Source organism: Perca flavescens, chromosome 7, assembly GCF_004354835.1.
Source record: "Perca flavescens isolate YP-PL-M2 chromosome 7, PFLA_1.0, whole genome shotgun sequence".
Lineage (NCBI taxonomy): Eukaryota > Metazoa > Chordata > Actinopteri > Perciformes > Percidae > Perca > Perca flavescens.
The window spans coordinates 19,154,860-19,168,549 of record NC_041337.1 but is presented as its reverse complement, the minus strand read 5'-3'; the positions used below and the strand labels follow the sequence as shown (position 1 = coordinate 19,168,549).

Here is a 13,690-nt window from a genome sequence, read left to right as displayed (position 1 = left end):
CTTTTTTAAAGGATACTTGATGTTCACTTCTGATGTACTCCAGCCAGAAATAAGTGATTGCTTTCCCTCTCATCTCTCCAAATGACGGACAGAGCCACCGTACACTTCTACTATAAAAATCCATTTAATTTTGTATATCAAAAAGAAATAGAATCATAAAACAATCAGAATCACAAATATCCATGTGGCTTTTTGCCAACAAAAGAAATTCTCCAACTGAAAAATGACTGTTCTAATTTACATGGTCAGGTAATAATCTAACAGAGCAGGATGTAGTAAAAAAAAAAAACGTGATGAATACTGTTAACAAGTGAGGGGCAAAGCCAGAGTTTCCCTCTAGGATGGGTGTGTGAGAGCACCATGCAGAGTGATATGGCAGTTATGGCTGATAAGCTCAGTTAAAAGCAGCGTGGTGAGCGGTGAGACACAGAGAGAGCAACACTTTTAAGACTAAAAAACTGTTTGACTGACACAGATGGTTAGCATTAGCAGCAAGGCAAAGAAATTAACAAAGGAATGAATGCTTATCAGGAAGCTCATCAGTCCCCTTCCTGGGAATGCACTCAACAATGAGCATTAACCTAAATTATACGTCCAAGTAATTACATACAATCAATTAAAGAAAATAAGACAAAAAAAAAAAAAAAAAACTTGATCTCGCACAAAAGCACGTACCATCAAACTGTCTCCCCAGACTTTCCTGAAAGGACATTTACAATCAAAAGACAAAGAACAAAAGCCAAATGCAACGATTCTCAGCTAAATATTCACCGCAGATTGTTTTTAAGTGATGACCGGAAAATTCAAAAGAAGCTTGTCATCACTCCTAAATACAACTTTCTAGAACGGTTTCAGAGCAAAATCCGACTCCTGTCCAGAGTGTCCTGCAGTAGGCTAAACCAAGGCCACAGATATCATCCATCCCAGACTTTTCATCCGGGATTGTGGACTTTGTTACAATCATCTTCATCCAGCACACTCGCACACTGCCATTGACTCATTCATTGCTGACATAAAGTATGTCAATAATACAATGACTTAAAAAAAAGGTAAAAAGTACAGACTGATATTTGTTACGGATGTTTGTATTCCTGGGTATATTTTCAAGACACTTGTTGTTAATAGGTTTATATATATGCAAATATATATATATATAACTTTAGTTCTGTGCAAGGAGGTAAAAGACAATCACTTGAATGTAGTTCTTTGAGACAACAGAACAGATGCAGAGTCCTCCATGTGTACTCTGCCAGCCTCAGTCTCCCTTTAGACCTCCAGCAGCAAGCATACACATAATGTAAAAGACTGAGCTGAACCAGCATCCAGGAAGCATTCGTAGTGAGCACTGACACTTCTCCTCTCTTTCATGAACAACAAAGACTTGGCAACGTTTTCTAGGATGGAACAATATTCTTTTTTTTTTCCTCCCCTATACAATTCATACAAAAATAAAAATTGTTCCACTGCCATTTGTAACCCTCTATCTTTTACATTTGCACAGAGGTAGTGGCTATATGCATGAGCGGGGAGAGAGAATTGTGAGGGGGAGGTGAGCAAAATTTAAAAGAAGAACTGAATAACTGTCTATAAAATGGTTCCTTTTCGTCACCAGAGGATTTTTTTTGTCAAAGAACAAAATATAATACTGCAATCACTTAAAAAAGTAGTCCTTCATTTTATACATTTTATACAGTGTTCTTTTTTTTTTTTTTTTTGTTGTTGCTTTTCTTTTCAGTTGGTAAAGGCATAAGATGAGAGCTCAGCACTGGGTTGGGCAGGGCAAAGTTGGCAGAGTTCAATTCATGCCAGGCTCTACGCCAGCGGGTCACTCATGTCCTCGTCGCCCTGGGAGAGAAGCTCCTTCTTTTCATCTGTGCTGGCCAGAGAGTTGCGGCTGTTGTGGGCACCCATGTACAGGGTGGCATACACTGGGTTGGTGAAGTTGGTGGGCTGCAGAGCAAAGAAAATAACAAGGTGACTCAAAGGACACAAGACAGGCAGATATTATTTATATGTGAAAGCAGCATTCACTGTATTTTGTGCTTGAAAAGGTCATTCAAATTACAAAAAAAGATTTTTCCATTTCACCCAAATAACCACCACACATTTGTACACATTGATATGTCCAATAGTGTTTATTATGTCGTATAGTATGTCTGTCTGCTCTGGTTCTTTGTTTCAGTAAGTCCATCCAATCAATTGCTCCTGATCAATCAGTGGCACCTAACCTCCACCTTCCTCAGCCAGCAGACTCAGCAGGAGCAGAGCCTCCCCACACCACTTTGTTCTTCATTAATTACTTTGCTTAATAAACTTCAATTTGGTTCACCTAACTTTTTTTCTACTTTGTTACCTCCACCCAAGCGGAGGTAGTAACAGGTCTTACTAGCCCAGGTTTGACATATTTGAGTCCAATATTTCTGCTACCACCCCAAGACCAACAGGGGTCAAAGCACGGAGTGTGTCTTTCCAAAACAATGTATAATTCAAAGGCCTCTCTCAGAACAGTTTTCATTGGAACTACTTTCTACCAAAAATGAAATTCCACACACAGAAATGTTCTAATTTAGTAACATAATACTCAAACTATCTGCATGGCTATTTACCACTAGGAGTAAGAAGTGAGAAGATATGTTTTCTGTGAACAGACCATTTATATACAAATTTACAATTTATTTACAAATTTAGATAAGGGTGCTTTTAGCTGGGTTACCTTGTCTGGGTCCAAAGCAAAGTCCGAATCCAGGAGCTCCCCAGCGTCATCGTCAGGATCTCCTTCATAGATCTTATAAGCTGGGTTCCCGATCTCAACATTCATGGCTCCATTTGTCATTCGGTGGTGCTGGAAGCCCTTTGCACTGCAGAGAGACAAAGATAAACAAACTGATTAACTTCTAAGAAATTAAAAATAACAATTTTTTGGGATAAACCTTAAATTAAACAATCACATTGGCTTGAAAAGTATCAAACCAGATACTGACTCAGCAACAGCAACATACCATTGACAAAATCACGACAACATTTATTAAAGGTTGTCAAACAAGCTTTTGACAAAAGGTCATTTGATCAAACCCAGAGAATATACTGCAGCATGTGAATGCTGGAATTTCACATTGCAAATATTCGGCTGTTTGCAAGCACATAAACATTTTTCATAGATGCACAGTTGTATATTTTACTATGCAAGCACATATTGTAAGCCTAACATTTACACATGTAAACAAGGGATGGTATGGATACGCAAGAAGGACGAAACAGTTCAATTGCTTTTACATAACCAGCAAAGCTACTTCAGATAAGAGTCAATACACTGTGTTGCTGGGTGGGAAACCCAGTGGGTGGCAAACAGGAGATGGCAGGCAGGGACAATATTTTTACAATGAACAACAAAGTGGACAAATGGATTGACAAACAGCATGGCCAATCTGACGGGATACTAGGGAAGGGAGGGGACAGGATCTGTGGGTCAACAGGTGAATTATGTAACCCTATAAGTTACCGCGAGCACTGAGAACGAGATTTGCCCAGCCATAGAGACCTGGGAGACAGGAAATAGATGGTTATCAAAAGGTAAGATAGTGTGTGAGGAACAGGTGAAAAATGAGAGTTTGAATCTAAAGTCTCTGAAACGAGGACTCACCCGCGCATTCTCCGCTTGTACCACAAGATGGCACCAACCACCAGCAGTGCCAGTAACAGCAGCAGAAGTACTGGGATGACGACGGAGGCAGTACCTGGGAGTGAGCAAATAACGTGAGCAAATAGGACCAAAGTACATGTATTACTAACAAGACTCTCTGACTGGTGTGACTTACTTCCACTGGAAGCAGAAGAATCCACAGAAGCTGCTGTAATTTCACATCTGTATCCCCTCCATTCTACAGGACACCTGGACACACAATAAGACAGAGTTACAGAGTGTGAGTGAGTGTGTATATGTATGTGTGTATGTGTATGTGTATATATGTGTGTGTGTGTGTGTGTGTGTGTGTGTGTGTGAAAAGACCTGGAACTTGTTATTTCTGCTTTTAATCTGTATCATAGATAACATTATAGTCAGGGTAAGGAGGAGAGTCTGATGACTTTTTAACAATAAACACAATCCATTCAGTCACATGAGGCTAAAAGATATAACAGGACATCTTCTACTTCCACTTTTCCTAAAACATTTATACAAACTAATAAATAACTTCTGCAAATTATAACCTGGAATATTAACATAATTAATTTACAATTGAATATCAGAAAATGCATATGCAAACAATTAATAATTGTTCTTAAAAAAGTCAGTGAGTACAGAGAGTGCGAGCAGTGAAGTCCATTTACACACTGTGGACTGATCTGTACGCTGTATATGGGAATTGGCATGAAACCTGTGTAGGCGAGGTGAAAGACAGAAAAAGACAGACAGTGTAGTAATGTGTGAGGATTGGGTGTCATATCTTACTTGCACTGAGGCAGCAGGGTACGAGTGTCAACTGTACAGTGTCCATTTGAGCAGTAGTTCAAACAGGAATAGCAGCTGGGTTGGGTCTGACCGTTGGGACAGCTACACACACACACACACACACACACACACACACACACACACACACACACACACACACACACACACACACACACACACACACACACACACACACACACACACACACACACACACACACACACACACACACACAAATAATTATGTTGCTCAATAATATCCTGATATAGCAGCATTAATGTCAATCAAATCAAATATGGGTGCTATAAATCAATGTAAGATAAGATGTGTGATGTGCATATATTATATTAAATGAATATTTACAAATCTAAGTTCAATTTATTTTGTGTAGCGTCCACGTTGTCCACAGAGTACCTACCTGCAGGAAACCTCGCCTGAGGATGCAGTCAAACACTTGCCCGTTCCGCAGAATAGACATTTGTCCAGCTCACACTGGTGTCCAATGTACTGAGTGGTGCACAGACAGAGTTTGGTGCCGTTGGAGGTTTGTAAGCAGGTTCCACCGTTGTGACAGAACCCTTCACAATTAGCTGAGGACAGGAAGGAAGACGTGTGAGAAGTGCAAAGAACATAGTCATGGATGTAGACGTTGTTCCATAGGATTGTGGTATGTATATATATATATTTTTTTTTTTACAGATGTCATTTTTTGTCAATTAACAATGTAGCAACATCTGACAATGCTGCAACTTACTGTACTGGCACTGGTCTCCCCGGTACTCTGGCGGGCAGCTGCAGGTCGGCTGGTTGCCCATGTTGACCGAGCAGTTGCCTCCGTTCAGGCAGTAGTCCTGACAAGTGTTGCGGTTACAGTTGGGCCCTGTGAAGCCCTTTGGGCATCTGCAGGTTGGGGCACCTGAGACAAAGGTCAGATATGAATTAAGAGTTCAAAAGAATTTGAGACAAATATTAATACAACTACAATTGCTTTCACAAAGGCTGTAGCTAATGTATCTCAACAACTGACGTCCCTTACAGGATTTAGAATTTTATGATAACTTACTGTTACTAGAAATGTACACTGATTTTAAACATTATCAACTAAATGCAGAACTAGCATAGAACGAAAGTTGGTGATTTTTGGAAATCACCTGCTTATGTCCTCTCTGCTGCAGTATTTAGGCATGGGATTGCTACTACTAATAAATACTCCAGAGAGCTTTCACAGACATGGAAAGGATGGGTGAAAAATGAACTAACGATTTTTTTGCTCAGCTGCCATCATTGGCATAAATTACTTAAATTACTTAACCTTAATTACTTGCCATAACATGTTTATTTCACTTGATAATTTGCTAGTTAGAGACATTTTCCCACAAGGAAATGTGCCTATTTATTAACCTCCTAACAGAGTATTCCTTTTTGAATTCTACAGAAATATACACAACTGAGACATAGTAATGCATATGTTCTTGTGAAAAGGAAATAAACTTAATATTAAGTAAATTAATACTTAAAGGTGCAATATGTAATATTGTATGTAATACTGGCAGCTAGCGGTTAAAATAGTTACTGCACTACCAATTCAAAATACTGGAGAGTCGTCTCCCCCGCCCCCTCCTGCTCAGACTCGAAGTTCACGGGGGTTGCCAGGCTGAGACCGCAGCATTCACAACAACGTTGCTAGTCTCACATAGCCAGACATTACTCCACAGCACAGCGGAGTAGCTAACGTTAGATGCTAGTCTCACATAGCCAGACATTACTCCACAGCACAGCGGAGTAGCTAACGTTAGATGCTAGTCTCACATAGGCAGACATTACTCCACAGCACAGCGGAGTAGCTAACGGTAGATGCTGGCTATATTGACAGTCATAAAAGCCCGTGCTCACGCGGAGCTCTGTAACCAACTGACAGACACACTTTTTTGGCTTAAAATGACAGTATGAACCGCTAAAAACACAACAACCTCACTGTCCTCTCCACACGCCAGTCAGGCACACTTCCTCGGCTTAGAATTACAATACGAAACGCTAAAAATACCACTACCTTGCCGACGGAACACACTTCATTGGCTTAGAATTACGGCAACAATCGCTAAACACACTGCAAACTCACAGTCCTCTCTTTCCGATTCACAGCCCCCCTCTCGTGGCTTAAAATAACTCACCGTTGTCGGCTCCAGCCGCTAAACTACACGTTGTAAACAGCTATGGGCTGCATGCCTGGTCCTCCCGGGTTAGCATGGCGACGTTAGCCAGGACCAGTCGGGATCACTTTACTGGCTTTGTCTCAATTGTTTTTGCGAGTAACCAACTCGGGTACTCTAGCTATATAATTCAATGTGAGTACACACATGTTGAAATGACAAAAAATGCCCATCCTTAGTAGCTGTGATAAATTAGCCTGAAGCTAATGCTTACCTGTTCAGGAGAAAATAAGCCAACTCTGCATCCTTTTGGGCTCTAAGCTGTTTCCATCTTTCAAATACATCTCCAATATTTACCAGGGGGTTGTTACGTCTCTGGTCACGCAACTGTTAGAAACATGCTGTTTTCTTTTTTTTATGTCATGTAGAATCTATCTCCGTTGATCCTGTTGGTTTGTTTGCTGCTTTCATGGCTGTACTACCGTTACAGCTGTAGGCGTGCTGGGTTTACGTTTTTACAGGTATATCTGGCAACCCGGCCTGCCTGTCAAACTGGGCCGTTGATAACACACAGATCAAAACATAAACATAAATTCCGTCACGGAATGTAAATTTCAAAAAGAAAAAATACTGACATTAGCATTGTTGTCAGAAAAGATAGTATTTTAGTTTAACATGTTTCCTTAATATCTGATGAGGCATTGGTGTCATTTTTGGATTTATTACAGTACAAATATTACATATTGGACCTTTAATTAACTTTTTGCTTAACTGCTAAATGAGGAAAAGACATCATGCGTGCCATGCTCTTACCTGTTTTAGAGGCACTGCATTTGCCTCCGTTCTTGCAGTAGTCCCTACACTGGTTGATCTCACATCTCTCTCCGGTGTAGCTGGGCTGGCAGCGACACTTGGCCACCTGGCGGGCATTGAGGAAGCAGCTGCCACCGTTCTGACACGGAATATCGCAGGGCCCTGAGGGGGGAGCTGTGAAGGAGTTATGGGGGTGGGTGGGTAGGGCAATTCCATCATGAACCAACATTTTGTAGGTAGCATCTTAATGTAAAGCCTCCCAGATGAAAACCACCCAGGAGTTTGAAAGCAGGGCTGTTGCTCTACTGCTGACATATCTGTAAGTGTACATTGGTGTGCTGTATCTGCAGACTTACAGAATGGTGCCTGGGTGGGGCTCTGTCTCTCCACGCATGTGCCGTTGTCGGCCACATAGTTGTTGGGGCAGGTACACACAGGTCCACTGGGGCTGAGCAGACACAGCCACTCACACTTCTTCCTGTCGCATGGGTTGGTCACTAATGCAGAGAGACACAAGACATATAATAATAAGACATAAGAAAACGGCATGAAATATATAAAACCCAGTTGTATTCATTTATACAATTTCAAATGATATGCATCTTATGATTTTCAGGATGTAGATAACAGTATACTATATGTGTAGAACAGCAAGACACCGTATGTTTGACACTCACTCTCTGGCTGCTTGTAACGGTGGTAGAGGACAATGTCAGTAGCATGGTTGATGCCTGTGGTGAGATTCTCCATGGGGCCTTTGCCAAACTTGTTGACCCGGAAGACAATGTTATTGATATAGGTGACCCCATATATGTAGTCCTCAAAGATATCTATGCTGAATGGATGGAGCAGGTCTGGGAATGAGAGGGAACAAAGAGAAATGGGTTAAAAAGAGAAACGTCCGCAGGGAACATTTTATTGTCAGATTTCTTTCATGTATCCCAGTTTTGTTTTTGAGTGTAGAAACATCTCAACTGTTTTTGATGCCAGAGACAGAAATGACAGGATCAGAGCCATCCAGACGAACACTGCCAATCACTGAGAGTTTAGCATCTGCCCAGTAAAGACGCTCGTTGAAGTAGTCGACAGCCAGACCTGTAGAGACAGAATGGAAGAGCTTTGAAGAGAAAGACATGACAACCTATATAGAATAAAAGTCATTCTGCTTGACAGCTCCCAAGAATAAAAGCCGTGAATGGGGAGCATTGGAGTTGCTTAGAAAGAACACATCAGGGTTAAGATAAATCATACAATGCTAATGCAATACTGACCGGTGGGCCACTGAATGTTCTCATGAACTAGAGTTTGTCTCAGAGTGCCGTCCATGGCAGCTGTCTCAATTTTAGGGTGGTTTCCCCAGTCTGCCCAATACATGGTACTGAAGGGAAACACAGAGTTGGAACACACAATTACAAAACATATGACGAAAGAAAACATATATTGTATAGGATTGTCACCCTAAAGCAACATCAGAGAATTCAACACTCTCTCTTACCCTCTCTGTGGATCCACTACAATGGCGTAAGGCTCGTCGATCATGCCAGAGACGAGGGTCTTGCAATGCTGGCCTGACATCTGAGCCACTTCGATTACATCTCGACCAGAGTCGGTCCAGTACAGATTACCAGCCACCCAGTCCACTGCTATCCCACGAGGCATCTTCAGCTCTTTGATCTGGATACGAGCAGAGAGGTGGTCATAGCATGTGTTTGTAAAAGTATGATGAAGAGTTTGTGTGGCTGCACACATTTAACCAGCATTACCTGCAGGTTTGTGATCCTGCCCTCATTCGAGGAGGATGATGATGTGGACGGTTCTGGAAGTTCATAGGAGGAGATGCGGCCCGTGTGCCAGTTGGTCCAGAAGATGCGGTTGGTCTTGACGTGCAGGTCCATAGCATCAATACGCACACTGGCATCGCCCTGGAAGGTCTGCTCATAGCGCCAGTTGGGCATGCCGGGGTCCAGGCTGCGGATTTCATTGTCGTCGGCTATGTAGAGAATCTGTCGACTGCTGTTCATGCCTGGAAGGAGTATAGAAAAATTCGCAAGGATGGCCTTTGAACTAACATTTTATGATGGTTTTAAAAAGTAGCCTAAAAGGATAAGCAGCATATAACACAGATGCAGTTCTGGTCCTCACTGTCAGCCTTGCAGGTGTCATTGATCCTGGTGAAGTACTTGTGGCAGCTGCATTTGTAGGAGCCTTTAGTATTGTTGCAGACGTGCGAACACACTCCGAACTGCAGACACTCATTCTTATCTGAGAAAATAGAGAGCCAGAGGAAAATATTAAATACAAAAATATCACAGCCCAGCTGATCGCCTCCAAAGTGTTTAAATATTTGAAGCAAGTTATAATTTGTCAGCTGCAGTGTTTTGTGCATGTGTACCTCCACAGGTGTGGTGTCCCGTCTTCTGGAAGCCTGGTTTGCAGGAGCAGAAGGAGTCTGTTCCGTTGGTGACACAGTGGGCCTCGTCTCCATCACCACACTGAGTCCTGTTACTCCTGCAGTCATTTAGTTTGGTGTCTAAACACAAACATAAGTCATAAACATGAGTGGATTATAAAATCTAAGTGATTCTGCTAATGCTTAACATTTGAAACATCAGATCTGTGTTAAGCTATAATATAGAAATCAGTTTTGACATGAGCCACCTGTCTTGCAGTTGATCTCATCAGAGCCATAGTCCTCACAGTCGTTAAAGAAGTTACAGCGCAAAGTGGAGCTGATGCATCTTCCATTGGCACACCTGAACTCGTCCTTCTCACATGTGAGAACAGCTGGCAGGACCTCTGTAGACACATAACACCGCACACCCCCACCCACACACAGGTCAGCAATCTCCTCAAAGTTGAGGAAGGAGCGGATTTCACAGCAATTTGAATGACTCCACAACTTACGGCAGTTCAGTTCATCTAAGTTGTCGCTGCAGTGACTGACACCATCACACCTTTTTGACACTTGCAGACATACACGGTCGTTTTGGCAGCGGAAAGCTCTGGTGGGAGGACACTGGAACTTCCCTAAAAGCCAAACAGAGAAAGAGGACAGGTCAGGACAAAAGATGAAGACTGACAGACATTCAACACGTGTGTGATTTTACAAGCCTTCACTCACGGCACTCTTCGGGTGTCTCGTCAGAGTTGTCCCCACAGTCGTCCTCCCCATCACACTTCCAGGCGAGGGGTTTACACAAAGTGTTGTTACACTGGAACTCATCCAGAGGGCAGTGACGCCCAGCTGAGAAAAACAGAAAGAAATTATTACTACCTTAAGGCAGAGAAAACACAAACAAGCACTTGTAATAGTAGTACAAATTAATAAGTAATACAATTCAAAACAGCCTTTACAAACTAAAAACATACACTTACCAGCGCTCCCACAATTCTCCTCATCGCTGCCGTCCATACAGTCAGGGTCGGCGTCACACCGCCAGCGGATGGGGATACAGTGTCCGTTTTTACACTGGAACTGGTCGTTGTCACACTTCAGATCACAGCCATTCTGAAGAAACATCACAGCCAACAGGATCAGCTTTTATACTTACAATAATACTGAACACATACAATTCAACTATCTTTCCAGATAAATACAAGATATTATTTAAAGGAAACCCAAATATAAGGTTTCTGCACCTCATCAGATCCATCAGCACAGTCATGGTCTCCATCGCACTTCCACCTCCCGGCAATACAGCGACCGTTAGTACAGGCAAACTCACTTTCTGAACATTGTCGAGGCACTACAGAAGAAGAAAGACAAGGTCAGTGACATAACGCAAGGTTAAACAAGATTGCCATCTTAGCCTTCAGCACAAAACAGCACGGTGGCCCAGTGGTTACTGCTGTGGCATACAGCAAGAAGGTTCTGGGTTCGAATCCAGGCCTTTCTGTGTGGAGTTTGCATGTTCTCCCCGTGTCTGCGTGGGTTTTTTTCCGGGTTCTCCGGTTTCCCCCACCACTAAAAAACATGTTCCCCTAACTAGGTGATGTGTGGTGAGCGTCTGGCGTCGTAAGGCGTTGTATGGCTGCCGTGCATCACCCAGGTGGGTGCTACACATTAGTGGTGTTAGAGAGCAGTCCCCCCCCTCCCCCCAAGAGCGCTTTGAGGGTCAATGATAAAGCGCTATATAAATGTAATTAAATAAATAAAACACAGGATAAGGGTTGAAACAACCACAGAAGAAGACTGTAGATGCTGCAGGAGGTGATGTGAGAGAATGAAAGGAGCTCAATGTAAATAGACTGTTATTATATAGCGCTTTTCTAGTCTGAAGGACTTCTCAAAGCGCTTTTACGTACAAGGTGCTCATCAGATAATCATTCACACACATTTACACTCGGGGGCAACTCGGGGTTCAGTGTCTTGCCCAGGGCCACTTCGACATGGGACTGCAGGGCCAAGGATCGAACCACCGACCTTCCGATTGGCAGGCAACCGCTCTACCACTGAGCCACAGCCGCCTCAATAAGTCTCAATGTTAAAGTTTTTTTTTTTTTTTTGGCATTTTAGGCCTTTATTTGATATGACAACTTAGACATGTAAGGGGAGAGAGAGGGGGAATGACATGCAGCAAAGGGCCGCAGGTCAGAATTGAACCTGCAGCCGCTGCGGCGCAGACTGGGCCGCTGTACACGGGGCATACGCTCTACCAGGTGAGTTACCAAGGCGCGCCACTGTTATGTAATTTTAATGTATTTTCAATATACCTGATTTAATTTGAGTTATATATTTGTTTCCATATGTTATATTTGTGGTACTAATCAAAGATTAAAGACTAAATTAAAGTCTTAAGCAGTGGCATCTCGTGGCAAAGGGGAAAAAGAACAGCAATGTTACAAAATGAATCTAATTAGAGCTCAGTTTGCAGACTCTCACAGGTGGGTGGGGATCACATGGACAGGAGCATGAGAGTGGAGACACAGCAGAGAGGTGACATATGAAGGTGGAGTCACTTACCTCTGGCTCATGCCAACAGGTCAGTATGAAATGAAACAAATAACAGATGAAGTGAGATGCATCAGAAATGACAGAATGGATGTTAGTGCCGAACGAGTGACTTAGTATGCATAGGTTAAAAAGGTTCAAAGTGAGTATTCTACCAGCGGACAAGGCATGAGTGTAAGTGACACTGGACCAGGTGAGATAACAGATGCTGACAGTATGCAGGTGTTGTCTCCAAGCTAAAAAGTGACACCTACTACACTTGTCTTCATCTGAGTTGTCCCCACAGTCGTTGTCGTAGTCACACTGCCAGCGGCCCGGTACACAGCGGTTGTTCTTACATCTGAACTGGTACGGCTCACATGTCCTCTCAGCTGTACAAATCATTGAAAATGTTCGAGGCAATAACATAAAAAGAGAAAGAATTAAGTGCAATTTGGAAAAAAAATCAGTGAAACAAATGCCTCTTCAGTGGCATCTGTCTAATTTTAGTCTATATCGACGACGTTTTATTTCTGGGATTGTTTAGATGCTGCCGGATTCCTCAAAGTAGCCACCCTTTGCTTTTTTTGATAACTCTGCAAAACCCTTGGTGTTCTCTCAATGAGCTTCATGAAGTAGTCACCTGAAATGGTTTTCACTTCACAGGTGTGCTTTGTCAGGGTTAATTAGTGGAATTTTTTCCCTTATTAATAAAAAAGCAAAAGGGTGGCTACTTTGAAGAATCTAAAATATAAGACATGTTTTCAGTTATTTCACACTTTTTTGTTAAGTACATAATTCCATATGTGTTCATTCATAGTTTTGATGCCTTCAGTGAGAATCTACAATGTAAATAGTCATGAAAATAAAAAGGAAACGCATTGAATGAGAAGGTGTGTCCAAACTTTTGGCCTGTACTGTACACATGTTCCACCAAAACAAGTTCCTTCCCAAGGCAAGGCAATTTTGTTTGTAAAATTCATACAAATAGGTAACAGATAGAAAGCAGTTAATACGAAAAAAATAGATAAAATTAAAAGTAGATTAAATACAAAAGTAAGACGACTGTGATTGGTTTAAAGGATTGCCAATAAACCAGAGCATGTTTTTCTCCCATCCCGGAATGCTGTGGACTCGCCAGACCCCCTATATCAAATATTCTTACCACACTCCTCTTTTGGTTCATCTGACGCATCGCCACAGTCGTCCTCGCCATCACACTTCCAGCGAGCAGGGATGCAGCGCCCGGAGTCTTTGCATCGGAACTCGTCCACACCACACGTCATCTGGGCTGGAGAGGGAAAAATTTGGGGGCGGTTACATTTGACAGCTGATTATGATGACTCAAAA

At 42.3% G+C, this 13,690-nt stretch overlaps 1 protein-coding gene across 2 annotated transcripts in view; it reads right to left on the bottom strand.

Moving 5' to 3' along the window:
- Positions 1-100: 100 nt before the first annotated feature.
- lrp1ab (low density lipoprotein receptor-related protein 1Ab) overlaps positions 101-13,690 on the bottom strand; it is a 97,769-nt gene continuing 84,179 nt past the window's right edge. The window contains exons 67-89 of one of the 2 annotated variants that reach the window (XM_028582098.1): positions 13,506-13,631; positions 12,616-12,732; positions 11,050-11,156; positions 10,786-10,918; positions 10,532-10,654; positions 10,315-10,437; positions 10,069-10,206; positions 9,803-9,940; positions 9,553-9,672; positions 9,174-9,433; positions 8,906-9,084; positions 8,682-8,788; positions 8,386-8,505; positions 8,088-8,264; positions 7,767-7,907; positions 7,411-7,584; positions 5,202-5,363; positions 4,866-5,037; positions 4,448-4,549; positions 3,816-3,889; positions 3,641-3,734; positions 2,714-2,858; positions 101-1,950 (exon numbers count right to left, since the gene is read on the bottom strand). In XM_028582098.1, the coding sequence (XP_028437899.1) occupies positions 1,813-1,950; positions 2,714-2,858; positions 3,641-3,734; positions 3,816-3,889; positions 4,448-4,549; positions 4,866-5,037; positions 5,202-5,363; positions 7,411-7,584; positions 7,767-7,907; positions 8,088-8,264; positions 8,386-8,505; positions 8,682-8,788; positions 8,906-9,084; positions 9,174-9,433; positions 9,553-9,672; positions 9,803-9,940; positions 10,069-10,206; positions 10,315-10,437; positions 10,532-10,654; positions 10,786-10,918; positions 11,050-11,156; positions 12,616-12,732; positions 13,506-13,631 (3,170 nt within the window). In that variant the 3' untranslated portion in view covers positions 101-1,812. The remainder of the gene's footprint in view (positions 1,951-2,713; positions 2,859-3,640; positions 3,735-3,815; positions 3,890-4,447; positions 4,550-4,865; positions 5,038-5,201; positions 5,364-7,410; positions 7,585-7,766; positions 7,908-8,087; positions 8,265-8,385; positions 8,506-8,681; positions 8,789-8,905; positions 9,085-9,173; positions 9,434-9,552; positions 9,673-9,802; positions 9,941-10,068; positions 10,207-10,314; positions 10,438-10,531; positions 10,655-10,785; positions 10,919-11,049; positions 11,157-12,615; positions 12,733-13,505; positions 13,632-13,690) is intronic. The other variant, XM_028582099.1, reaches the window with a different exon arrangement.